General features: G+C 40.0%; 1 protein-coding gene and 1 long non-coding RNA gene across 11 annotated transcripts in view; one reads left to right on the forward strand and one right to left on the reverse strand.

Annotated features, from left to right (window-relative positions):
* ebf3a (EBF transcription factor 3a) overlaps window positions 1–8,822 on the forward strand; it is a 96,626-nt gene extending 87,804 nt beyond the window's left edge. For 2 of the 9 annotated variants that reach the window (XM_067429250.1, XM_067429254.1), the window contains exons 12-16: window positions 2,122–2,187; window positions 3,239–3,404; window positions 4,144–4,332; window positions 5,105–5,194; window positions 6,902–8,822. In XM_067429250.1, the coding sequence (XP_067285351.1) occupies window positions 2,122–2,187; window positions 3,239–3,404; window positions 4,144–4,332; window positions 5,105–5,194; window positions 6,902–6,933 (543 nt within the window). In that variant the 3' untranslated portion in view covers window positions 6,934–8,822. Of the gene's footprint in view, window positions 1–2,121; window positions 2,188–3,238; window positions 3,405–4,143; window positions 4,345–4,996; window positions 5,195–6,901 lie in introns of all 9 variants that reach the window. The other 7 variants (XM_067429245.1, XM_067429246.1, XM_067429247.1 and 4 more) reach the window with 5 other exon arrangements.
* Window positions 8,823–9,240: 418 nt separating this feature from the next.
* Window positions 9,241–26,697, reverse strand: part of LOC137056024 (uncharacterized) — a 79,030-nt gene continuing 61,573 nt past the window's right edge. Inside the window, exons 4-7 of one of the 2 annotated variants that reach the window (XR_010900172.1) lie at window positions 14,679–14,903; window positions 10,257–10,616; window positions 10,045–10,102; window positions 9,241–9,469 (exon numbers count right to left, since the gene is read on the reverse strand). This is a non-coding gene — a long non-coding RNA (uncharacterized lncRNA). The remainder of the gene's footprint in view (window positions 9,470–10,044; window positions 10,103–10,256; window positions 10,617–14,678; window positions 14,904–26,697) is intronic. The other variant, XR_010900171.1, reaches the window with a different exon arrangement.

A 26,697-nucleotide genomic window follows, 5' to 3' on the forward strand; every position in this document is an offset into this window, starting at 1 on the left:
AAATTATTAGAAATGCATTCATGTTGAGCAATTACCCATGCATTAAAATTCATCTTCTCTCTCTCGGCTTTTCGAGGTAGCTACACGTATTGGCCCCGCACATCTCAATGTATTCATCACCTCAGGCAAGAACTAACAGAATAATTGCTTTACACTTTTATAATGACATTAGCACCTCCAGCCCCTCACCTCACTTGGCTTCTTTAACAGTGGTGATATATACCACTCATGATATTCAAGAATGATAATAACAAGTTTTCCATTTAAACGATTCTCGTCCACCGGCGGAACAATGAGCTCTTGTAATAATAAGCCCTCACATTTGTCACGAAACAAGCCCTGGGATCGTTTCGGGCTTAAATAGTTCTCGTTCTAACCTGGAGTCTCGTGTCGATGCAGAAAAAGAAGGGGAGTCAATTACACTTAACGCCGCCGCTCTGAAATTTACATGGAAATGCTTTTCGAACACCGCTCACCGCTAATCATATTCTCAGCGTGAGGCCATGAGGATGAGAGGGGCATGCTGGAACAAAACAAACTCATTCACAGCCTCCTCCAGCGATTGGCCAATGCGTTTGATGCATATAGACTCCCACTTCAATGCACGCCGCTAAATCCGGTTCATTAGCAAACGCACCTCGTGGCAAATGACAGATTAGAGCTGAGAAGACGTGACGTTTTCTTAAACTATCCTTGCGTCTTTTCCTCCTCTTGGCCACCATATGGACAAGAAGTTCAAGTGGGTGTCCGCCGGGGTGAAGCTTCGGCAACGTTAATTGCGATAATCGTCGGTTGAAATTGGGAGGCATGTAAGACGTCTTGTGGTATGATGACTGAGATGATGAGTAATTATTAGCAGCTCAGAAAAACACTTAATCTTGCTTAGAGCTGGACTAGGACAGCTGGGCCTTTCATTGACACTACCTGCTGAATGACAAGTGTAATTCTTTATTTGTATGCAAACTAGACGCTTGCAACATGAAACAGAGCCCCCAATTTCAGAGGTAAATGCCCATTTGAAGAAGCAGTCATCCGCTTAGGCTCAGGTTTTGAGTGCGTCTCTATAAAACACACGGGCCTGTGATTAATCTTGATAAATTCAGATCCAACATGGCGCTTGTGCATGGGAATGAAATAGCCATCGAGCCATGATGAAGGCAAGGACAATGTCGTGAATGTGGTTACACTCATACTGCAAACCGACAAGTCAGCAAATCCAAGATGTGCTAAAAAAACGAAAATATCATATAATTTCCCCAAAAAGCAGCCCCTGTGTTTCCGTTGGAAGACAACAAGCGGGTAACCAGTGCAAAACGCATTGGAGGCACGCTTGTTGGCAGCTTAGGTGTGATTTTTGAAGGGAAAAATAAGCGGAAGGTTAATCCTTGTTGTGTTATAAGTGGGGGGAAAGCTTGCAGACGGGGATAAGCGAGAGTTCCCGGCGTCCGTGTCCCAGGGCACAGCCTCTCAGCCCGCTTTGGAGAGGAAGTCGTTTATGAAGTCCTTTACAACAGCCAGAGAAAGAGGGTTAATTGAAAAATTTCCTAATGTCATTATGAAAGAACTAGATTAACCCGAGCTAATTCACTTTATTGTCCTGAAGAAAGAGGAATGGGCATTGAACTCTTCTGCAAATTTGGGGCATGAATTAGGGGTGAGATGTTGTCTTTGAGGACTCTGCCAGTTTAATTAAGATATGGAAAATGACTCATTGTTCTTCTGAGCTAAAGTGCGTGGAATTAGCAGCCGAACGCCGCGTCTGTCTGTGTTTCGGTGAGGCGAGCTAGTGTTTGTTTGTTTAATACCCACAAGGCCACTCGATGAAACACAAGTCCTTATGTTGACTCATTTAGCTTAAGTTACACACCACTTCACTAGTCTAACTAAGTCAAATGAAATGTGACTAAGAAATAAAAGAATGCATTTGATAATATATAATTAAAAAACTCTTTATTTCCACTCGTCAGCTTGTGTATTTTTCCCAACCAGAGATAAAGGGCTTCCGAAGTGTATAATTTACCCAGACCAACATGCACGTTAAATGTCCACGTGCAGCGTACTGGCTGATGGTGTTTATATGTCTTTATGACTGATTATGTTGCTATGTTGTGTATATTACAGGAGGTGTTGCTAAAGAGAGCCGCTGACCTTGTGGAAGCGCTGTACGGGATGCCACACAACAACCAGGTACAAACTCATGCTAATGAAGCCCCTTTTCTCTTCCTTTGCACGATGGCTGTAATTAAATCAGCATTTGTCTCCTTTTGCTACATTCCTATACTTTCAAAGCTTGCTGGGGGCCTTTGTACTGTAGCCGGGTGAAGGCTTGTTTTCTTCTACTACTACTGCTTTTTTGCAATTTAATTCATGGCTGCGGCTCTTGGTCCAAAGTGACGAGTTAATCACTCAAAACACATGCACGCAGCCATATACAGGCTTATTTAAATGGGAGGATAACCTTGAACTTGGCCCTAAAAGGTGCACTTCTGGAATATATTCTACAGAGTGGTCCAGCTATGCATGAGAGGTCTAATACATATTCAGAAGAAATGATCCATTACATTATTTTCCCCCAGTCGAGTAGCACAGAGGTGAAGACATTGCAATCCGACTACTGAGGAACAGATGCAAGAGTGAATTCATTAATGCTTACCTACAGATAGAAAATACATATTTATATTTGTGCATGTGGGTGTCTGTGGTTCAGGTGGATACCCTATGTTATGGGGACAATTTTTGGAAAACAGATTATAAATAATACCAAGTGATGTTTTTTGAAAAGTTTTCAGTGATTGGTAGGGTAAGTGTAAGGGGATAAAACATACACTTTGTACAGTATAAAAATTCAACATGGAAACCATGTGTGTGTGATTCACTCTGTATTTAGTGATTCACTCTATTTTTAGTGCTGGGCAATCGATTAATCACATCCAAAATAAAAGTTTGTGCCTACATAAAATAAGTGTGTACTGTGTATAATATATACACACACACATACAATTTTCAAGTATTATACATGTATGTGTGTGTGTGTGTGTGTATTTATTTATATATGCATAATAATTATATACAGTACACACACACACACACACACACACATTATGTAAACACAAACTTTTATTTTGGATGTGATTAATCGATTGCCCAGCATTCATGGGGCCCAATGATTTCTGGTTCTCTGGCCCCAAGTTCTTATGAGAAAAAAATGTCAACTCTCTTCTCTGTTTCTGTGTGGCAGGAGATCATTCTGAAGAGGGCCGCAGATATCGCAGAGGCTCTGTATAGCGTCCCACGTAACCACAACCAGATCCCGTCCCTCGCCAACACGGCCTCTCATGGCGGAATGATGGGGGTCAACTCTTTCGGCAGCCAGCTTGCCGTCAACGTCTCGGAGACCTCACAAGGTATGTGGCAACAACTGAATATTAGCATGTAGATCGCAACGTACCCTATGGAAAAGGTTTAAACAAGGCTAAGTTAATTAAGTTGGCCTAACTAGTGTTTAGCTGATCTCTCTGACTGCCAAGTGCAAACCCCCCCCCCAAAAAACTATCAGACAGACAGCCTTACCCGCATAGCCAGGCTAAGGAACCTGCTAACCACTTTAGCTATTCATCTGTGAGTATCAAAATGAGTTATATACGTATCTAGAAAAATGCTTGCAACGATTAGCGAACATTAGCGAGCTGCTAGCAGCATGAATCATGGCACAGGCCGGTTGCAGCTTTATCTTTCCTGGCTGTGTATAGCATAGATCCCAGGAGGTGTGTGACCCTGTCCCCATCTCTCCGCTGCCAGCCTGCCAGAACACGCAGCGCTATCTCACACACTGCATTTAGCCAGTGTACTGATAATAGGTTTACACCTGTTCCATTGTTGCCTTCTCTCAGGTCAGGACAGAAAAAAAAAAAAAAATCACCCTGGAATACACACTAGAATGCTGAATATCCTCCTTATATACATGGAGGTGAATTTAACACAGCTGTGTGGAACGAAAAAGGTTAACACATTAGGCCTTACTCATGAAACACAAGTTTATATACTGATATAAATAGCAACTTTGGTGATGGAATCTACCTGAAAAATTTAAATGTACATACCGCATATTGTGGCAGTTTTGAACCAGTGTCTCTCCGTCCGCAGTGGGCTACAGTCGCAACACGAGCAGCGTGTCGCCTCGCGGTTATGTGCCCAGCAGCACCCCACAGCAGTCCAACTACAACACCGTCAGCAACAGCATGAACGGCTACGGCAACACGGGAATGCCCAACCTGGGCGTGCCCAGTTCACCGGGCTTTTTGAACGGCTCCTCTGCAAATTCTCCCTACGGCAGTAAGTATCAAGGTAATGACGAGCCCCCCCCACCCCCGCTCTCTCTGTCCCCACCTGTGCTTCCTTTTTTCTTTTGACACTCCTCTGTTGTGGTTTTGTTGGTTGTTTGTTGGTTTGTTTTGTTATCTTTTGGGAATGTGTGCTACTGGATAAAAGGAGGGGTGACTCTGGAGGCTGAACAACCGAGACATTTAGCAAATCCGACCAATCAAAGCAGCCGATTGAAAAGCAAAACAAATTGCAATTGTAATGCAGGCCACCAAACCAGCACAAAAAAAAAAAAAAAAAAAATACAAAAAAAAAATACAAAAAAAAAAATACAAAAAAATAAAACCCAATGTTTTCGGCAAAATTACCCAGTCAGAGTCGATAAGAACGCCTATTATCCAGAAAGTGGCCAAGGCAGGACATCTCATATCCCATTCCAACTCCATTTACCTGATGATTTGCTCATTTGTTTTAGTCCCCCCACCCCCAAAAGAAAAGAAAAAAAACACCCGCAACCCAAATTCCCCCCCCCCCCCATATTCTCATAACCATTTCTCCCTGATTTGTTTTCATTCCATGAATATGATTTGAAAAAGAGGCGAGGCCCGGCTCTCTGACTCTTCGTCTGTAAGAAGTGAACTCTCTCTGAGTGGTGACTATGTCTGCTTTGTTGCAGTAGTTCCGTCGAGCCCTACCATGGCAGCCTCTTCGGTCAGCCTCTCTTCAAACTGTAGCAGTACACACGGCATTTTCTCATTCTCACCTGCCAATGTCATCTCTGCAGTGAAACAAAAAAGCGCCTTTGCTCCAGTTGTCAGGCCCCAAGCATCTCCACCTCCTTCTTGCACCAGTGCAAATGGCAATGGACTTCAAGGTGAGAGCCGACTCCCTGCTTTTAGAACGCCCCGCAGTTGCCTCACCTGTTGGGTCGCATTATTGCACTCTGGTACCCAGAGACGCCACCCATCCGCCATCCTCGCCGCTTAACGAACATGGCCTCCCGCCCGCATCAATTATGCATTTGCGCCTGGATGGGCGGATGGATGGACGGATGAGTGGTCGAATAAGTGCAAGAACGCATTATGCATGCGGGCATGTAGAATGCATGTGCATGTGTGGGTGTGTTTATTGATTTATTTATCTTTCATTAATGATTAAGCAAAGTTAAGTGTCTCGGGAGATTTCGTACTCGAGTGGCTGGGATCGCTATAATCTTGCGCAAATAAAATTGATGCAACTGCTCCATTATTCACCGGCCTCTTTTACATTCAAACTGAGCTGAACATATGTAACATCCTCTCCATATTCTCTTTACCTAATCCGTACACGCTGCCCCCTCGTCCGCAGACTACTGTAGTCAGTTAAAAATTCATGTTCCCTACAATAGTAGCGCAACCGGCGGACCCAAAAGGGCAGGCGTGTTAACGTCTCACCGTGCTCGCTCACCCGATGTGGAGTTACGCTCCCGAAGAGAAACTTAACAGCAGAGGAACCGATTATAACCCAGGTTGAATGTGATTATAAGAAGAAAGAGCGAGAGGGAAAAAGCATGCGTTATTCTCGGCAGGGCGGCGTCGTTTGGCAAATTAAAGACTTACTCTGGCTGTTTAGTGTGCTCGTATTTGCTCTCCGTCAAGGCCCAGTTGTTTGCTTTGAAAACATGTTTTAGCCATAGCGTGTGCAAGCGAGATTAATAATGTTAGACCTAATGAACTGAGAAATTAAAGTTCATGCCGCTACATGCATCTACTTATTAATATGTGGTTTGCAGAAATTAATGAGGAATGCCACAACATTAGATGCCTTGGCAAACTTAAAAGCACTCCAAGCATGACTCTACAAATAAGTTGAAAGCGGCAAAAGAGCTTTCTTCCCGTTTTCCCTCCCCTGGCACTTCACTAGACACCTAATTGCGGAAATGAGCAGAGCGAGTGAGTACATCAATCTTCGCGTTCGGGCGGGCCGAGAGGTGGGCGTTCGACGACCTAGTCCGGCTTTCTTTCTTTAGATGTCACGATAAGGAGAGATAGGGGGGGGAAATACAGGCTGACAGAAGAATGCAAATGGTTTTCCAGCATCCATTCGGCTCCGGTAATGGCAGGAGGGAGCGAGCGAAGATTTCAATTTGGGCAAAGCCAAGGGGTGTCTGGTTGCTGACTGAGGAGGGGAGACCGCGGGTCTACGTGACGTTAGCAGAAGTGACCGTGTTGTTTCTCGGCTGTCAGCAGGGACCCTCTCCTGGGAGTCTGGCCCACTGTTTGCCATTAACAAAACGCTAAGAGAAATATCACACATGTGGGAGCCAGGATGCTTTCTCCTCAAAATGTCAGAAAGCTCCTCTTTCAAAAAGTGAAGTCTTTCCAGCACGTCTTGTTGGTGAAGCACATTTCACTCAATCACTCCCAACCCTCCCCCGTCGGCCCCCGACAGCAACAGCCTCCATTTTACAAACATCCCCAGCGCCTTTCGAGTCGAGTATTTTGTGAAATGCGAGTGACATACTTACTGCTGTGTTCTTTTTTGTCTTCCGTGCGGCGTCTCGGGACCTCCCGTGCTAAAATTGTTTCTCTTTCTCTTCCAGCTATGTCCGGACTGGTGGTCCCACCCATGTAAATTGCACTCCCGTCCCTTGTAAAGCAGCCGTCTCCTCGCCGGGGGACGAAGCGTAGTACGTTATGCGGAGGATCCTCCTCGAAGTCGTCATTCGTCATGAAGTTAATCAGCAGCTAATTCTGTTATTCAGAGGAAAAAGACACGTTGTTTCAAAGAGTTTATTCGAAATTGACATTTATTGACTGAATCTCTTGTCATATTTTCACGATCTTGAAGGGGGAAAAAAACGAAGAAAAGAACAAAACGTACCTATTTTGTATAAACATTTCTGGTTTAATCTTGGCTATGTCTAGATCTTGCTATGTGTGGGAAGAAACATTGTGGATATGCCATTTGATGAAAACACTGATAAAAAAAATGTGTAAGAATGTTTCTCTTTCACCGATGTGCTGCCGCTGCACATCTTCATAATGTGAATTCATTTTCCTTTTTTTATTATTGTTATTTTGCCATTTTTTTTTTGGATTGTGGTAATAAAAAGGGGGCCAATATATACAGAGCCAATAAACTGGAAATAATATAAGATATATGATTTATGAATCCAAAAGAAAGGCAAGGAAGAACGAACGGCAAGAGAGGAGATCTTATCGTTCGGTTCGTTCAGCGGAAATGAACTTTGTAACTTATTGTAGGTAGAAGTTGTAACTTTGATATTGCAAAAATTCCTCTCTTGCCTTCAACAAGCACACTAACAGAGATGAAGCGCTACTGTCTGTTGGTTAAAAAAGACAAAAAAAGAAAAAAAAGACAATATTTCCACTGCTAAAGCTTCCTGTAAAGCGAGTGTGATCTGCAATGTTTTTCAACTTTTTTGCTAGCACTGTATACTATTGCATTCTTAGGCTACTGTGAAGTCTGTTTCTTGTACCAGAAAGTTGTCCTTATACCTCTAGCTCCTTACTCCCTAATGTGTTTTGTATGTGGTTATACAATTGTAGACTTTTGTGATTTTGCCAAAGTTGTAGCTAAATATTTATACACTTGTCTTGAATTTTCCAGATTCACTTAAATATTTAGTACAGAGTTTTATTCCTACAGTTAGGAGTAAAATTGTCTTATACATTGCAACACTTTCACACAAACACTTGCGGTCACTAAGGGAATTTTTTGTAACATATCAATTATAAATATTGTATTTATCTTTGAAATTTTGTATATTGCTTTCCATCGTTTTCTTTAACCTCACGTGTATTGTTTTCCACGGCCGGAATTACGATGAAGGTTTAGCCAAGAATCATCGCCTACATTCGATGTTTTGTACCGATAGATTGTATCGTCTACACATTTCACTTTTTTTTAACGGCATCAGACCTTCCGTCCATTTTTGTTTGTTGGTTTGTTTGTTTGTTTGTTTGTTTATTTGCTATTTCGAGGAGCAGTCAAATCCATTGTTTATTTTTATATTAATTTTTAAGTTATCTAAAAAAGTACTTTTTTGAAAGAAAACTGTTTGTTGTATAGTCAAATAAATTGTTTGTGTCACCTGGCTGTAATAATATTAGTAGATAAAGTGCATGTCAAGCCGCCCCAGGGGGGGGAAATCCAATTGTGGTTGTAAATTTTGTTTTTGTAGAATGTAAAAAGTCATTTTTACCTGCCACCATGACTTTGCCACATAACTCAACCATGTTTACAGGGATCAAGAAGGAAAAAAAAGGAAAGAAAAAAAATATCTGCAATGGAAATATACATCAGTTACTAATGTTTATTAAAATATGTCAGAAAAAAGCTCTGTCAAAGGCTTTCCAGTGAATCTCCTGAGAGGAACCTTTCTGCTGTTTTAATGACAAACGTACACCACAGTGAATCTCATTATTCCATTCAGATCAATGGTGTAAAAAGCACAAACATTTTTTACTAAAATAAAAAATAATTATTGTGACCCCTCATCTTTTTTGGACTATTTTGTCAGTTTGTCTTTTTTAACATAAATTTTACCCTATTCCCTCAAGTAAAAACAGCGTTCAAAGGGGATGAAAACAAATGAAAAGTTAGTTTTTGTATAATATATGGATAACAAAGATGAAGATGTTCTATATTGTAAATGCCATTTTGTAAGTAACTCATGACACCGTAGCATAGACAAAATCATTACACTTTTCTCTCTCAATAATATTGATTTTCTGTGTCGTGCCAAAATCCGCAAATGATACGCAGTGATTTTATTCCAATTTTTTATATATATATATATATATATATATATATATATATATATATATATATATATATATATATATATATATATATATATATATATATATATATATATATATATATATATATATATATATATAATGCGAGGCTTTCTTTTTCTTTGCACTTCAGGCTTTGTAAATGTTGTATGGTTCAGCAGTGTGCTACTCTTTCTTTTTCAAACTGAAAGCGGATGTTTCCTCTTGGCAATCGGCACACAAGTTTCCTTTAGCTGCAGGAAGCAAAGGCAGCTGTAGAAGGAAAGAAATGATGAATGTACAATGTATTTGCTTTGTGATGGCTCAACAAAGCTCGGCCAAGTGGAGGAGCCGGTGAGGTCACCCTGAAAGTAAGAAAAACCCAAGGTTAGGTGAAGTGCATTTGTGGATTTCATCATTTCTGCAATCTGGTTTTGTCTTTTAGTCTAATTACGTCCCCATACTCGAAAGATTTCACTAAACACGAGCTCTGTAAGAACAAATGCCTTTTTTTCTGGCTCATGTATGGTTTTATTTGCGTTGTTTTATGGCCACATTTCTACATTTTGTTGTACAAAGTTGTTCATTTTACATAATATTTAATTAAAGTATTTCTTGTCTGTGATCAATTTCTCCCTGCAATCTTATTTTGGTCTTTTCTCGCTCTAAATGCATTTAAAATAAATAGAAAAAAAAAAGACATATAAGAAGGAAAATTCTAATGACAAAATCTACAAATTTTATAAAAATAATGATTTATCATCTACCTACTTCTACTTCTGTAAAACATGCTTATAAACTGAAAAAACAATTACCCAGCTTAAAGTCTTTTTTTTATTATTATTATTATTTTTTTTTGCCTTGGATTATGATTGGTCAATACGGCATCACTGTCATACTAAAATATACAGTTATGATGCACTGCAGACAAACTTCTGACCTTAGTTTACATTTCATGCATGGCGTCTTCTAGCAGAAAGATGGACTTCATGAATCTTCTGCAAAAAATGCAGTAAATATCAACTTTTAGTGCAGTCTCTCGTATCTTATTGCAAAAAGACAAAATTTAGATTTTCAGCAAAGTAATGCATTGTAAATGTCAGGACAAGGACAGAGACAAAATGCCAACAATCAACAAGAAAAAAAGTCAACCTGTAGGCCTGTCACATCTGATCGGTATAAATGCTTGCAGTTATGAAGCGTAGCCGGCTAAGATATCAGCCCCGTCTCTCTCTCTCTCTGGCCTTGGCCTTGGCGTGGCATTGGCTGAGACTCTTACGGCCGGGTGTTTTGGGTGAGCCGATGACACGAGGCTTTCATCTTCCACTTCTGTGAATTCCTAGAAGAAATGACAGTCTCCAGGGGAGGGAGGCCCTCCTGGTCAACGCATTGATCCCTGAAGAACAACTGCCATTTCGAGCCGGACACTCCACGCGCTCTTTTTTGGCCTCGCTCGATAGGGAGCCGGGAGATATTTCTCTGCGATTCATCCAGACGGCCGACTTGTGACAACTGCAAAATGGAAAAAGTCTCGGTTCCATCAACATTAACAAGACATCATTAGTGGAGTAGGTGCACCTCTTCATCAACACATGATGTGAATTACAACCTGCAGAACCACATGGGGTTTGTCAGTCATGCATGCATCATTAGACGTAGTGCTCGCGGAGGGTGAACGCAGAGGACAGTGCCGGTGCTAACCTTGTTGAAGGTCATTAGTGAGCTGACTGTAGAATTGAGCTTCACTGTCTCTGTCTCATCAGGAAGCTGCTCCATAACTGATTCAACTGGATGCCTCGTTGAGCCCAGTGTTTGAAATGTAAGTTGAGCAATTACAGGCTAAAGGAGCCCAGTCAGATCTGATACCTACAGCAGCTAGTGCTGGGATTCGTAGCTTCTTTTAAAAAAGGCTGGATTTAACAGTCAAACGGACCTTTTCAACCTGTTTTGGAAGAGTTTGAAATAAAAAGACTTTTTAGTCAAATAGCTGATATCCGTTCAACTCTATTTACTACCATGATCATTACAAGTGAAAAGGCATATACGAAATGAAGCATAAACTTGTCCATCAGGGAATGTGAAATGTGGTCAGATGGTTTGAAAAGAAGGATTTGCAATGTCATGCTGAATATATATTTTTTTTAGGGGTGCATCACGTTATTACATTTAAAAAAAAAAAAAAAAAAAAAGATTATGAAGGCAAACATTGCTTTGTGTTGATTAATTATTCACAATAAGGAACATATGGTAATTACAGTACGTTTTAATTTCATGCTAACTTTAATGTCAAGTGTCAAGTCTGGAACTTTTATTATTTTAATTCCTTGGAGAAAGTTAACAGCTTGCCTAATTTTCATAAATCCAATTATTTGTTGAATGTTGGTGTCTTTTATATATATTTTTGTCACTTTGCACAGTTTGCAGTGCTTATGAACAGGCTTTAAACATGGTAAAATTACCATGAGTGTGCAAAAGTCAGAATCCATCCATCCATCCATCAGGGCTGTTAGACAGTGAATCAGTTTGATTCACAATTCATAAGTTTTCAATGTGATTCATGAATTATTTTTTTCCGATTTATAACAATTCAAGAAGATTCACATTAAAATGCATTGTGATTCGAATAATGATTTGATTCTGCATTTTTATATGTATTCCTATCCATCCATCCATCCATCCATCCATCCATCCATCCATCCATCCATCCATCCATCCATCCATCCATCCATCCATCCATCCATCCATCCATCCATCCATCGAATGGCTCTGAATGGCACAAAGCCCTAGTCAAAAATCACTTTATTACCAAATCTTACTGAAGGGTTAACTAGAAACCTTTATAAAAATATATTTTTCATTTTTTTTTTTTTTGCATAGCACAGGCTAAATGTGTCATGATTTAGTGCCCCAAAAGCCACCACAGGGCGCATGGCGACTTTCTAACTGACTGCGAATAAAAGTCGATGTATTCAACGGCCAAGGTTATCACTTTTCTAAAAGAGGTGTTGGACCCCTTCATAGTTCATAGTCATGGTCTTCAATCCATACTCATCTGCACAGTCCTAGAAGAATAACCTCCCTGCTTTAAAACAACCACGTATCTTATCTGTCTTTCTGAGTGCCTCCGGATAGCAGGTCAGAAAATGTCAATTTCTCATCAAGACAACGGCACTCGCTGTGTGTTTTCTTACTCACAATGTGGACAATTAAGGGGAGGCAGAGTCTCTGCATAACTGATTCGCAGGTTATTATGCAGCCGCCCGCTGGCATAGATCAGGGCTTCAGTCAGATAACAGGCCCAGCTGATAGCCGCAGTGTCAATATGCCAAAGAACAGCATTTGAATGTGATCTGTTGTGCCTATTTGCCTGGACGGGGTGATCTGTAGCCAGATAACTCGAGCGTCTACCTGCTGAGGACACTGCACGCGGCCTATCGGTGTCTCCTACAATTAGCACAATGAACAAACTGGACAATAGTCTTTATACGGGCCCAGAGAATGAAATCACCTGTTCTACCCTTAAATAGCTTCTTTTATCCACTGAAGAAATTGCTTCAGAGAAAATCTAAATTCTATCAGAGGTAATAAAACATCCCCCAATCAGATTAGGGATCGATTTTTGGTCGCCTGCCATTCGGGGAAACGTCCGCTGTTGGAGACGGCTGCTGCTATGCTGTACGTGAGCATCTGTTTCTTCACGAGTATATCAATCTTGTATAACCAAATAAAACAACAAAAAAAGACAAACAGTTACATTATTAATGTATGAAGGAGCATTTATCATCCTTCAAAGCAACTGATGGCCATTGAAAGTACCGCAAATGCAGATCATACAGTGTGCGCTGTGGGAATACGCTAATGTCCGATGTTTTGCTTCAACTACAGTGTGGAACGATGCAACTATAAGCTTTATGGAGTTAGAAATAATTATTCTGTGCTCGATCACCAGTCATAAAGACATGAAGTCGGTCCGCTGAAGCAATTAGAGCGGGCAGCTGCCGAGCTGAAGCGCGACGCTGTCGACTGTCCAGTCCTGCCGCATGTTTTCCCAGTATTAAATAAATGCAAGGACAGAACCTTCCTCCTGTGTTCTGTTGCGTCTTCATCAAAGAGTGGCCCCTGGTCGGCCCCTGCTCGGCCCTCACCTCACTCAATCACACAGAGAGCCTCTTTATTACGCCGGCCTAATGGCCATCCTCTGCCATAGTTTTTAATGTGAGCATTAAATATTTATAAAAACCTGAGTCAATAATCCTTCATAACCTCAGTCTGGTGGAGACGGCCACTCATTCATTTACTGCGGCCTGTGTGCTCTCAAATAAAGGCAAAAGGTCACAAGGTCACGTAATCAAAACTAGGAAACGCAGGCAGGCAGGCAGCAAGCATCTGCTGTCACTATTATTAGGACAATTAGTTTTGCGGTCACAGCGATTTTGATCAAAGCATGGCGATTCTGACATGAAGAAAAATTTTCAAAAAACAATGTGCTTAGAGGTTCTGTCTTCTTATTTGGGACATATTCTAATCACCAATATTAAAATCGCTATCCTTTGTGGAGTCCCACAATGCATTGCAGCAAGCTCAGTAATTAAAATAAAATAAACCACAGTGGTGACACACACACACATACAATTGATTTCTGATTTAAAAAAAAAATATTAATAATAATAATTTCATTTTTAGTCAAAATGACTAAAACATTAAACCACCTGCAAAGGTAGCTTTATTTAGGTTTGTGAAATACGAGTGTTTTTTTTTTTTTTGCCCTATTTAAACAAATAAAAGAAAAAAAAGATATTTGAATTAGATAAGTGAATTAAATAAAATACAACACAATTAAATAAAAAATGATGATGATAATAATAATAATGATAATAATGATGATAATAATAATAATAATAATAATAATAATAATAATAATAATAATAATAATAATAATAATAATAATAATAACAATAATATAAAATAAAAAATATTTGCCACCTGTCTACAGAGGGCATGTAAATGTAAATATTAAATCATCAGTTAGTCAAAGTAACATCATATCTATCAAATATTTAATAGCCATACACACACACACACACACACGCACACGCACACGCACACACACACACACACAATAATTTTAATCTCAGTCGGATTTCTCACACTCTTAAATATGGCATTTCAAGATTTTTGACGCCAAAGATGGAAGTATACTTTTTTCCGGCTTCATGGAAAAAGGATCCTCTCCCTAACATCTCATTTTGTTTTCCATGAACGAAAGTCAAAAGTTTGCTAAACTCCCCCTTCAAGAGTTTGTATGGCCAGTCATATTTACTAACATTGGGCATTTCATTAAGACTTGACATATTTTAAACACAAAAGTCTGGAGATAAGTGTTTGAAAACTGCAGCCACAGCTAGACAACTTGAAGACGCAAAGCCCTTGACCTCTTGTAATCGTGTGTCATGGACTGTTCCCTGTTAGCGAACCCCAGTCAGCTTGTAAATTCCTGTCCTCTCAACTCTGTCTGCAGCTAATGTCTTATGAGTACTACCATGACACAAGGCCAACTGCAGCAACACAACAGACCTTCATCTCGTCTATTCCTTTCTTCTTCCCTCCTTTCTTTCAGACAGTGATATCGGCCCCCTCACATTCCGGCTCCATGGCATAATCTTTGTTTATGCAAGCCCAATTGTCGGTGCCCATGGTGATCTTCATGCCCATCGGAGGCAACGCTCTCCCGGACACCCGACACCAGCTGTTCCTACGGTCCACTGTAGACACAACTCTCACAGCTCCAGACAGACCACACTAAGATACAGAAATCACTCATAATGTACATATCGAATGACTGAAACCTAAAAAGAACATGAGCAGATGTGAAACTGGCAAATTGAGATTGTAGATGCATTTCTGCACTGGCACAGGGGTATAGATCACCTACAAATATATTTTCTGTTATCACTTACCCATCCTCATGTCATTTACAAAGAAAACATACAGTTACCAGGAGCTGTCAAATTCCAAAACTGACAAAATTTGTAAACATTTCTAACATCACACGATAGCCTTCCTGTGATGAACAGAGTCGCTGTTTAATGAAACATTTGCCTTGCCTTGCCTAAGGTTCAGGTGTGTAGAATAAGTTGACATAGTTGCAAAGCTACTTATAGTCAGTAGAATGTCTATTGGGGAGCATTACAATAAAGTAGCAGATATTATGCAGACAGTCTATTAATACTATAATGACTGCTATTTGGCATGTAGGAGTACTAAATAACTAACATTGCAACTACATGAAAACTACCCATGGAAGCTTATTTCTGCCATAGAACAAAATAATAAAAAAGGTAATAACTTTATTAAGATTTTTTTTATAGTCAGATTTGCAAGCCACTAGTCAGAATTTCAAGACAAACTCCTTTTCCCCCTCAGAATTGGACTTCTCACTATTCTGAATTGTATTCTAAAGCCTGAATTGTCAGGAATCTCACAATTCTGACTTTATAGCCCTCAATTCTGAGATAAAAAGTCCCAATTATCTTTTTTAATGTTTTGTTCTATGGTTAAAACAAGCTTCAATAACTACCAGTCTACAGAAGAAAATAAACAAATGAATAATTCTCAGAACTAAACTCGACAAAAGTGCAGAATATGGTCCCTTTAGTGATTTGTATAATCTTGATATTTGTGATGGGAAAGAGCAACATTTACAATTCTACAGGTCTTTGATTGGATCTTTGCATATGAAACTATGGCTTGTCTGTTGCATTTCTCAACCAGATCTGGTGTTGTTAATCAGAGAGCTGCACACCTTCAAACGCTCTTGTCCTTCACAGCTGCAGGTGATTGATCTTCAGTTCTCTATAGTTGAGCGGGTCTCGTGGATAATTGGATGGATGATATGATTCATTAGGTTAATCAATTGAGCAATCGTTCTGTAAATCACTGGGGCTCGTGATTCATTGCAATCGATTCCTTGACAAACACAAGCTTTGATAGATAAAAAGATATAAAAGACACCTTTTCACACCCCTTCACATGCTCCGTAATGAAAACATTTGTATAATCACATTAACAACAGCGGTGTGTGTATAAACATATACATCACTTATACATATATAATGTTATTTTATGGCTGGGGTCATAAAGGGATGGACATGGCCAGCAACAATGATCAGGTAGGCTGTGGCGTTAATGGTGCTCATTTGGTTCTAAGGGGCCCAAAGTGTGCCAAGAAAATATCTAATACCGTTACATAGAGCCTGAACCATTCACACAAGGCAGGAAAGGATTCCCTCCTTTTTATCTTGTTCCTGTTGCCCCCCAAATGCTGTCCCTACCATCTGAATGCCACAGCAGAAATCGAGACTCGTAACAGACCAACGTTTTTCCTGTTCTTATGCGTTCAGAGATGCTCTTCTGCAGACATTGGTTGTAACCAGTGGTTATTTGAGTTACTATTGCCTTTCTATCAGCTTGAACCAGTCTGGCCATTGTACTCTGACCACTGGCATCAACAAGGCATTCCCCCCATAGAATGGCAGTAAACAATTGGCAACAGTCTGTCAGATCTGCCTGTGGTTGAGCACTCACACTCACATCTTAAGCATTCAGTCCAGACTGCATCTAGACCAGCCTGAATTCAATGACATCTGATCTGTGCTTCTCTTTTTTCCACAGCACTGTGAGAAAGAGGCTTATCCAACACACCTCTCTCTCTCTCTCTCTCTCTCTCTCTCTCTCTCTCTCTCTCTCTCTCTCTCTCTCTCTCTCTCCTCTCTCTCTCTCTCTCTCTCTCTCTCTCTCTCTCTCTCTCTCTCTCTCTCTCTCTCTCTCTCCTCTCTCTCTCTCCTCTCTCTCTCTCTCTCTCTCTCTCTCTCTCTCTCTCTCTCTCTCTCTCTCTCTCTCTCTCTCTGAATAAATATCTCTGGCTTTCCCTCACTGCGGCTGAAGGGACATTTAGAAAACTTACCGGCTTAGACTCTGACTCTCTCCCTCTCTCTCTGATTCATTGAGTCGAGTTCAGATAGTAAGTCATAGTGCAGATAACCACGGGGGCTTAAAGACCTGAAAAAGAGGGAATCCTGAGATGCTTAGCCGAATATAAATGCTAAAGTGACAATGAATCACAATGGGGAGATTAACCTTTAAGACCGGATCTCGTCTCAGAGTGCAGTGTAGTGGCTTACTGTACTGAAAGCTGGCCAGATTCCCGCTGTACTTAGATAACTGCGCTAGGCTATGCTACACCACCTCTAGGCCATTGTCTGGGTTCAAACAGCCAAATGGTTGGGTCAAACTTGGTCTTTCTACTTATTTAAAGGGAGAGTTAACACAAAAATGTAAAATCTGTCCTTACCCTCATATCGCACATTTTCCCACAAGATTTAACATTCTGACAATCTTTTACACTTTTAACAAAAGCCGCTGGCTATAGTGGCTGTCAAGCTAGGATAAAAAGCAAGACAAAAGCAAATGCATTCTTTTCATATGTAATAAAAAACATTTAAATTAATGTCATGTGTGTATATATATATATATATATATATATATATATATATATATATATATATATATATATATATATATATATATACAGTCTTGTTCAAAATAATAGCAGTACAATGTGACTAACCAGAATAATCAAGGTTTTTATATTTTTTATTGCTACGTGGCAAACAAGTTACCAGTAGGTTCAGTAGATTCTCAGAAAACAAATGAGACCCAGCATTCATGATATGCACGCTCTTAAGGCTGTGCAATTGGGCAATTAGTTGAATTAGTTGAAAGGGGTGTGTTCAAAAAAATAGCAGTGTGGCATTCAATCACTGAGGTCATCAATTTTGTGAAGAAACAGGTGTGAATCAGGTGGCCCCTATTTAAGGATGAAGCCAACACTTGTTGAACATGCATTTGAAAGCTGAGGAAAATGGGTCGTTCAAGACATTGTTCAGAAGAACAGCGTACTTTGATTAAAAAGTTGATTAGAGAGGGGAAAACCTATAAAGAGGTGCAAAAAATGATAGGCTGTTCAGCTAAAATGACCTCCAATGCCTTAAAATGGAGAGCAAAACCAGAGAGACGTGGAAGAAAACGGAAGACAACCATCAAAATGGATAGAAGAATAACCAGAATGGCAAAGGCTCAGCCAATGATCACCTCCAGGATGATCAAAGACAGTCTGGAGTTACCTGTAAGTACTGTGACAGTTAGAAGACGTCTGTGTGAAGCTAATCTATTTTCAAGAATCCCCCGCAAAGTCCCTCTGTTAAAAAAAAGGCATGTGCAGAAGAGGTTACAATTTGCCAAAGAACACATCAACTGGCCTAAAGAGAAATGGAGGAACATTTTGTGGACTGATGAGAGTAAAATTGTTCTTTTGGGTCAAAGGGCCACAGGCAGTTTGTGAGACGACCCCCAAACTCTGAATTCAAGCCACAGTACACAGTGAAGACAGTGAAGCATGGAGGTGCAAGCATCATGATATGGGCTTGTTTCTCCTACTATGGTGTTGGGCCTATTTATCACATACCAGGGATCATGGATCAGTTTGCATATGTTAAAATACTTGAAGAGGTCATGTTGCCCTATGCTGAAGAGGACATGCCCTTGAAACGGTTGTTTCAACAAGACAATGACCCACAACACACTAGTAAACGGGCAAAGTCTTGGTTCCAAACCAACAAAATTAATGTTATGGAGTGGCCAGCCCAATCTCCAGACCTTAATCCAATTGAGAACTTGTGGGGTGATATCAAAAATGCTGTTTCTGAAGCAAAACCAAGAAATGTGAATGAATTGTGGAATGTTGTTAAAGAATCATGGAGTGGAATAACAGCTGAGAGGTGCCACAAGTTGGTTGACTCCATGCCACACAGATGTCAAGCAGTTTTAAAAAACTGTGGTCATACAACTAAATATTAGTTTAGTGATTCACAGGATTGCTAAATCCCAGAAGAAGAAAAAATGTTTGTACAAAATAGTTTTGAGTTTGTACAGTCAAAGGTAGACACTGCTATTTTTTTGAACACACCCCTTTCAACTGATTGCCCAATTGCACAGCCTTAAGAGCGTGCATATCATGAATGCTGGGTCTTGTTTGTTTTCTGACAATCTACTGAACCTACTGGTAACTTGTTTGCCATGTAGCAATAAAAAATATACTAAAAACCTTGATTATTCTGGTTAGTCACATTGTACTGCTATTATTTTGAACAAGACTGTGTGTATATATATATATTCACTACTATTCAAATTCACTACTGTAATCAGAGTTGACCACTTTTGCTCAACAAGATTGCATTCAATTTATAAAAGTGACATTCATTTATTAATGCCATTTTATGTTATAAAAGATTGCTATCTTAAATAAAGGCTGTTTTGATTTTGATTTGTTTTTTTTAATCATGTTTACACAAAAATGCTTTTTTGATCAAACAAATGCAGCCTTAATGAGCATAAGTCTTCTTTTCAAATGTTATATTACATTTGATATTTATTTATATATAATATGCATGTATATGTTGTAGCACTACATTTCAGGACTTGAGAAAAAAAAGTCATTGATGTTTCTCGATATATTTGTTTCGAATGTTATCTCATAAAACTCTACATAATTTCATTGTGAAGAAAGGATGATATTTATAATGTTTCAATGTGATATTCTAGGGAACTGTTTGATAAACTGAAACGAATAAAGGGGAACACACAGTATGTGTTTGGCTTGACATTAGAGCGAGTAAAAGATGACAGCATTTAGATTTTGGGGTGAACCCTCTCTTTAATCATCTTGTTGTTTAGCACAAAGACACGCTGAGCCAGACAGCCCGTGATCTCTCTGTTGATGTTCGTAACATCATAGGACACACACTTTTTTTTCATCTTTACACAGTTGTGCTATGGTTGTGATTTCTCCCCGTCGAAACAGGTGTGGATTGTTTGACTACAGTTTACAACTAATCTCTATCTTGCTGACTGCGCGTAATCTCTGGTCCAGATCACCACCCAAGCACGGCGAGACTGCAGCGAGGTAACTGCTCGCGTTTACGCCGCTTGACGCTCGTCTGGTCAGGATACCACCCTGCGGAGTTTTCCCCGTGTGCCGCCACGCTACCGTAAGAGGCTCGTGTTTAGCTGTCTGCCGAGACTGGGAGACTGCGGGTGACTTTGTAGTCGAGGACAGATGGTGAATGAGCTCTTGTGTTGGAGCAATACAACTTGTTTGTGCTGAGTCTGTGAAAAACATGACATCAAGGCCTGTCTCTCTTTACCTAAGCTTGTAGTGATGAATAATGTGAAAGCATGCGGGGAGAGAAGTTTAAAGTCGTCCTGAGGCCGGCTTTAGGTTTTCGTGTTCTAGCAAGCAAACAGGAATCGAATACATTTACACAAACATGCAATAGCTGTGCACTTGTGTATGCACTGGAAGCGACTGTAACATCCTGAAAGGTTTATACGGGTAATTCTGATTCTGAAGGCCATTAAAATATTCTATGAATATGTGAGTATGAATCCTTGCTGACAAATTGCAACTCATCTAATTTTAAATTAAAAGTAAGAAAGAAAGACACATATTTACCCTCAGGCCCTGTTTACACCTTGTTTAAGATGTGTTTTGGTCTATAGGATCACAAGTGGACGACACTAAATACAGGTGTAAACCTTTTGACCTTATCCACTTTTGACCACTTCCAGAGGTAGTAGAAAAAGCATACGCCCAGATTGCTTTCGTAGTGTATAAGCTAATGTGGTCGAATGTGTTCGAACATCCACAAAAGACTTGGAAAAGTTACTCTCCGCCTACTGACCTAATGAGTAAACATTATGGGAAGTGCATTAGACTGAAAACCCATCCGACAAAGCCAAAACATTTAACATGCCCTTAGACCCTCTCCTTGAAGAAATATCGAAGAAATAAGGACAGACACTGTCACATTAAGTCACTTGTCTACTTGTGATCCGAATCGACCAAAACACATCTTGGGGTGATGAATTGAGAAATCCATTTTCCCTTGAGCTTTTGATATATAAAGGTCATGGTAATATAAGATTATCCTCTAAGTTTTAGAACTGAAAACGTCCTTGTTAGTCAAAGAAAAGCTTTTATATACACCAGGCCCAGAAAACAATTGTGTTCGCATCTTGACGTCATCGACTGACGAAACACCGCCATTATTCTGTATTATTATAGAATAATAAGCACGTGTAATTCAGTAGCCCCGCCCACCGACTCATCAGATCACGCTAGCCAGCAGCAATAAAAATACAGAAGAATATAGAAAGATACTGGATTATTCCTGGTTGTGGAAGAACCTAAAGTCTATGGGAAGAACACAGTCACTGCATAAGCTTTCTTCAGATTCTAATATTAGGAATGTGTGGTTGAACTTCCAGATGACGTGGGGAAGACATGGTGTTCGCTTCATTTCACTGCATAATCGTTTGTAAAAAAAAAATCACAATGCTATTTCATCTATATTGGATCTGACAGGAGGAATGGTGCAACACACTTATGTGAGTAAACATGTTTTTTATATATAATAGTATTGCATTGTTATAGATTGTTTTGCTTATGTGTATGTGTCTAACAGAACATACCTTTAGCACGCTGGACTCAGACATGTATGGGCCAGGGCTTGCAAAGTCCTTTTCCAGACGGGCTACCAAAACGTAAGCCCGTCGCAGGCTAATTAATCTCATAATATTCCCTTCGTGTTCTGCAATTCTCTCTTTCTTAACTTGACATTTGAAGGGCACTCGCGCATGTGTATGTTATGTATGGCTATGTAATAAAAAAATAATATTCTAAATAATCGCGAGTGGATGAGAAATAAATTATTGTATTTGTTTGATAAAGACGTACTTGAATCATTCCGGTTGTCGCTTTCAAAACAATTCCTCCTTCATGTGAACTGAACTGACAGGGGCACAGATATGACAGGAGCGAAAGCTCATTAAATATGCAAATCTTATCCAATCCTAACCGTGGGTGTTTACTTCCAAGTCTCCAGTGCGGCACGCCCATCAAAACCCAGCGTTCGGGAGAGAGCCTCAAAACCAGTGTAGAAAATAGCCTATTACTTTTAGGTTATGATGTTTTTGAATGTAAAAACCACACAAACGTCATTAGTTGAAATTTAAAAAGCCAGTTCATGACACCTTTAATACCAAGTGTAAACAGGGCCTCAGTTTCTGTGGAACACTTGGCACAGCTCTTCAACAGTTAATGTGGTGAATCCCAGTCCTCCAGGGAAGTTCGTATTTATGAATTGGGAAGTCGTGTTTACAACCACTGTTTCTATTTGCTGGTAGCCCAAGACTGGTTGCCCACTGAAGCTAAGCAGGGTTAATCCTGGTCAGTACCTGGAAGTGTCTCCCTCCTGGGAAAACTAGGTAGCTGCTAGAAGATGTGTTAGTGAGGCCAGAAGGGGGCGCTCACTCTGTGGTCTGTATGGGTCCTAACGCCCCAGTATAGTGATGGGGTCAATATACTTTCAAAAAGCACTGTACTTCGGATGAGACATTAAACCGAGGTTCTTAATCTCATTAAAAATCCCAGGATATCCTTTGGGGTAACACACAGTTTCAGACAGTGTTAATGTTAATCTTGAGTCCCTATAGAGTAGTATTGCATCCTTCATATCTCAGAATAGTCTTTAGTGTTTTTTTAGATTTATAAAAGACAGATTTGCTGTACCGTTTTTTTTTTTCCGCAAACAGCCAAACGCGTGGAGGAGTGCAGTGGGCGGAGCTAAAGAGCACACACATGCACAATACATTCTTGGTATTATGCCTCCCTTGATAACTTTCTATTCAATATACGTTTGTGTTGTTCACATTATATGCACTTATGTGCCACTTGTCAACAAAACAGACATTTCAAGCAGTTTCACTTACTGGTTTCGACTTGTGACAGGGAACAAACAAACACACTTACAGAATTCCGTTGCTGGTCTGGAAAAACAAACTGCATCTAAACTGAGAAGCTGAACAAGGTTATCTTTCCCATACAACCCAAAACACACTTATTTAGTGACATTGTTGATTTTGTGGTCTAAAAAGAAAATGACAGCGCTGCCGACGGCTTCCGTAACCCGAAACAAAGCTCGTTGATGTTTTCGCTCAGCATGCACTCATCCGGGAAAAATGCCTATTATGACCTCACACAGGCCCATCCTCTAAAAAAAAAAAAAAACTCTCCGAAACGTATTTGAAATTCGGAAGGAGTGTATTTAGCACAGATATACTACACATCATACGTCTAACTCTTTTACTGTTACTGTTTTTACAGTATTTTTGATCAAATGAGCAGAAGAGCAGATGAGCAGAAGAGACTTTTAAAACATAAAAAAAAAATACTGACAAACTTTTGAACAGTTATGCTTCTCAAGACAAGTGGTGCTCACTGCAGAGCCAAAAGATGTCAAGCTTCCCCTCTCTGGACGTAATGGATGGAGCTTGACCCATTCATGTTAGGGTGGGCTTACGGGTAGGTTTACAGGGTGTGTTCGGACCTCCAGCTTTACCCACTGGCTTTGCAGTGAGCAGCCTCTCCCACAAGTTGACTTTCTAACAATTAAAAAACATAACATACAGTCATTGTTCATAGCTCTAAATAAAGTGCATTGAACTCTGAATTGAACCTGTCAGTGAGGTGACGCCCATTAAAATATGTAAACAAACTAAAAACATCACCAAGGACGGCAACTTCCCAAAGTCCCACCGAGGTCCTGATGATCTGACAGAATCAAGGACAGCCGCCCGACAGCAATGTCGAACACGTTTTGATTGGCACAAAGATATTTATGACACACGCCGTGAATTCAAAGGCGTCATGGGAACAAAGGCAGCTGAACACCTTTGTGTTAATGTATCAACATCATACCTGTCATTGCCTATGATATGATTTAGCCATGAAAGCAGCGAATTTTGATTGACTTACATGAGGACATTGTTTTTGTGTGGAAAACAAAATCAGGGTTAACCGACTATTATGAATAACCAGTATACAGATCTGTCACACCGTCACAGGATAAATGAACAGTGATTATCTCATACGAGAACGGAAAACTGTTTTCTTGCCGTTCTTTTATGATGATTTTTATTGATCCATCTGCTGTGACAGCCAGCACAGGCATCTAGCGTTTCTTGTAAAATGCATACATTCTGAATTTCCATGTAAAATACATTGTTTATTTTGTTAATATATCAAAGAAAAACGAACGCCACAGGCTGTGAATAAGTTTTAATGAAATAATCTATTAATAGCTCCATTTTGTGGCAAAGGTGCTTTTATTAGACATGTTCAGCTGCCATTGTTGACAAAATCATGATTTAGTTTGTCATTATTCATGTGACTATAAACAGTGCATTGAATTCAGAGGTGCCCTGTCAGAACTGTACATCTATCATTTATAAAACTGGTAAAACTATATATATATAAAATTGGCATTGCATTGACACACATTCTTTTGTCTTCCTATCAAACAGATCCCTGTTTTTTAGAGAGAGAGAGAGAGAGAGAGAGAGAGAGAGAGAGAGAGAGAGAGAGAGAGAGAGAGAGAGAGAGAGAGAGAGAGAGAGAGAGAGAGAGAGAGAGAGAGAGAGAGAGAGAGAGAGAGAGAGAGAGACTTTTTTTCTCCATCTCCACAGGGAGTAAAGAGAAATACTGGATCAACAGTGTTTGGGTCAGTAGATCTGCCTGAAGTCACGGTGATGGAAAAATGACCTTCTGACCTTCAAATACACACACAAACCATAAATTCAGTCAAGTTTTTGTTTTACCAAGTGTATATGACAATATACTATAGAAATGCATATGAATTTAAGCTTTTTACACTTGGTAAAATGCATGCATGCAAATTATATATATATATAATTTTAAAATATACAATGATGACGATGACAGAGTTATTTAAGGGGGGGGGGGGGGGGGGATGCTGTTTCATGCATACTGAGCTTGTTAAAGACTTGGATTCCCATCCTAAACATAGACAAAGTTTCAAAAACTAAGTTGGACGTTTGATAGAGTATTTCTGTGTCAAAAATACTCCTTCCGGTTTCTCACAAGTTTCGGAGAGTTTTTTTCGAGTATGGGTCGGCTTGACGTCGACAAAGATGTCCTTGTATGGGCCGTACGGGCTCATCTCCCGGAAGAGTGCGCGCGCATGACTAGAGCGAGAGAGGAAATGCACCCCCAAAAACACTGCTCTCAAGGTGCAGATCCACTCATCTGAGCAACACTTCTGTTGCGCCGCGCTCCACTTTATTCCTATGGGTGACGTCAAACGACTTAAACGCGCCCGCAAAGCATTCCGGGAAGGCAGCGCTGCATTTGAACCGATTTTAACGCAGAAATGACGGGAAGCTTCACAACATCCCGCTTCAGTCGTGTGGCAAAAGGGGATCGCCACGGTCACTGCTGTCAGGACTTCACGAAATCAACAATGTTACCAAAGAAGTGTGTTTTTGACGGAGCGGTGACGATAAAGGTTCACGGTCCTGCTTTGGAAGCAGGCGGTGAGTAAAACTGCTTCAAATGTCTATGCTGTTGGCTATCGTTGCGCAAGTAAACATCAGTAAACAACACGATCGTGTAGACGTTAGTTAATTTATCAATGGAGCATGCGATCTATGGTGTCTGTTTAAATACATTTGTTTAGCTGACCAATATAGGTGTCAGTTAGCCTGACAAGACAGACCCACATCAAGATGTTTGGTCTGGAAACTCACCATTGACAGCTCAATCCGAGGGGCGGGATAAACGGTTGTCTTTCAAACTCCCTCTGCACGCGATAGGATAGCGCTACACCAACCAGAGCAACGAAGGTGAAGCGGAGCTCGTTGACAGATTAAACATTCGCCGTATACGGTCGGCAAAACTCAGAACACATCTTCCCTTTTTAAGAATGACTTCAGTGCCGTTCTTTGTTCTTTTCTCAGAGAAAAGCTTAACTCCAAGTCTTCCAGAGTCGCGGTCAAAGCTGATTCGAAAGACCGCCGTTCGCCAGTTTCTGTGTTTACTAGAAGCACGGAAGCGCAACTCGGCCGTCGTCATTATGGCCCCGCCCATCGACTCTATACACTATATATATATATATATATATATATATATATATATATATATATGGGTCAATGACATGACATGTATTTTTTGTGTCCAAATGATTTATTTTTCTAAACATAATTTTAATAAATACATGTCATATATCAAACTGATCTACAATATCTCCTTTATAAGAAACCTTTTTTATTTTATTGAAATTCAATTGATGTTTTTGAGTTTTGGTGTTTGAAAGACCAAAAATGTCAGGCGGTGCGACCGTCCGAACCTGCAACCAGAGAACAAAACTGCAATAAAAAGGTTAATTTTGTCATTAAAATTCTTAATTGAATAGTTTGGCATGATTTTATGTTAAAGTCATTATAAATGAGGGAAAATGGTGTATCAGTCCTATTTCAAAACTATTTTAATACTTAAAAAACTTTTGTCCGAAAAATTGACTTCTCCCAATGTCAGGGAGGGCGACCGACATAAAAATGCAATTTTATGCAATGTTCCTTTAAGAAAACCATGTGACAGCATATGACATCACACAAAAGA

Source organism: Pseudorasbora parva, chromosome 21 (genome assembly GCF_024679245.1).
Source record: "Pseudorasbora parva isolate DD20220531a chromosome 21, ASM2467924v1, whole genome shotgun sequence".
Classification (NCBI taxonomy): Eukaryota; Metazoa; Chordata; class Actinopteri; order Cypriniformes; family Gobionidae; genus Pseudorasbora; species Pseudorasbora parva.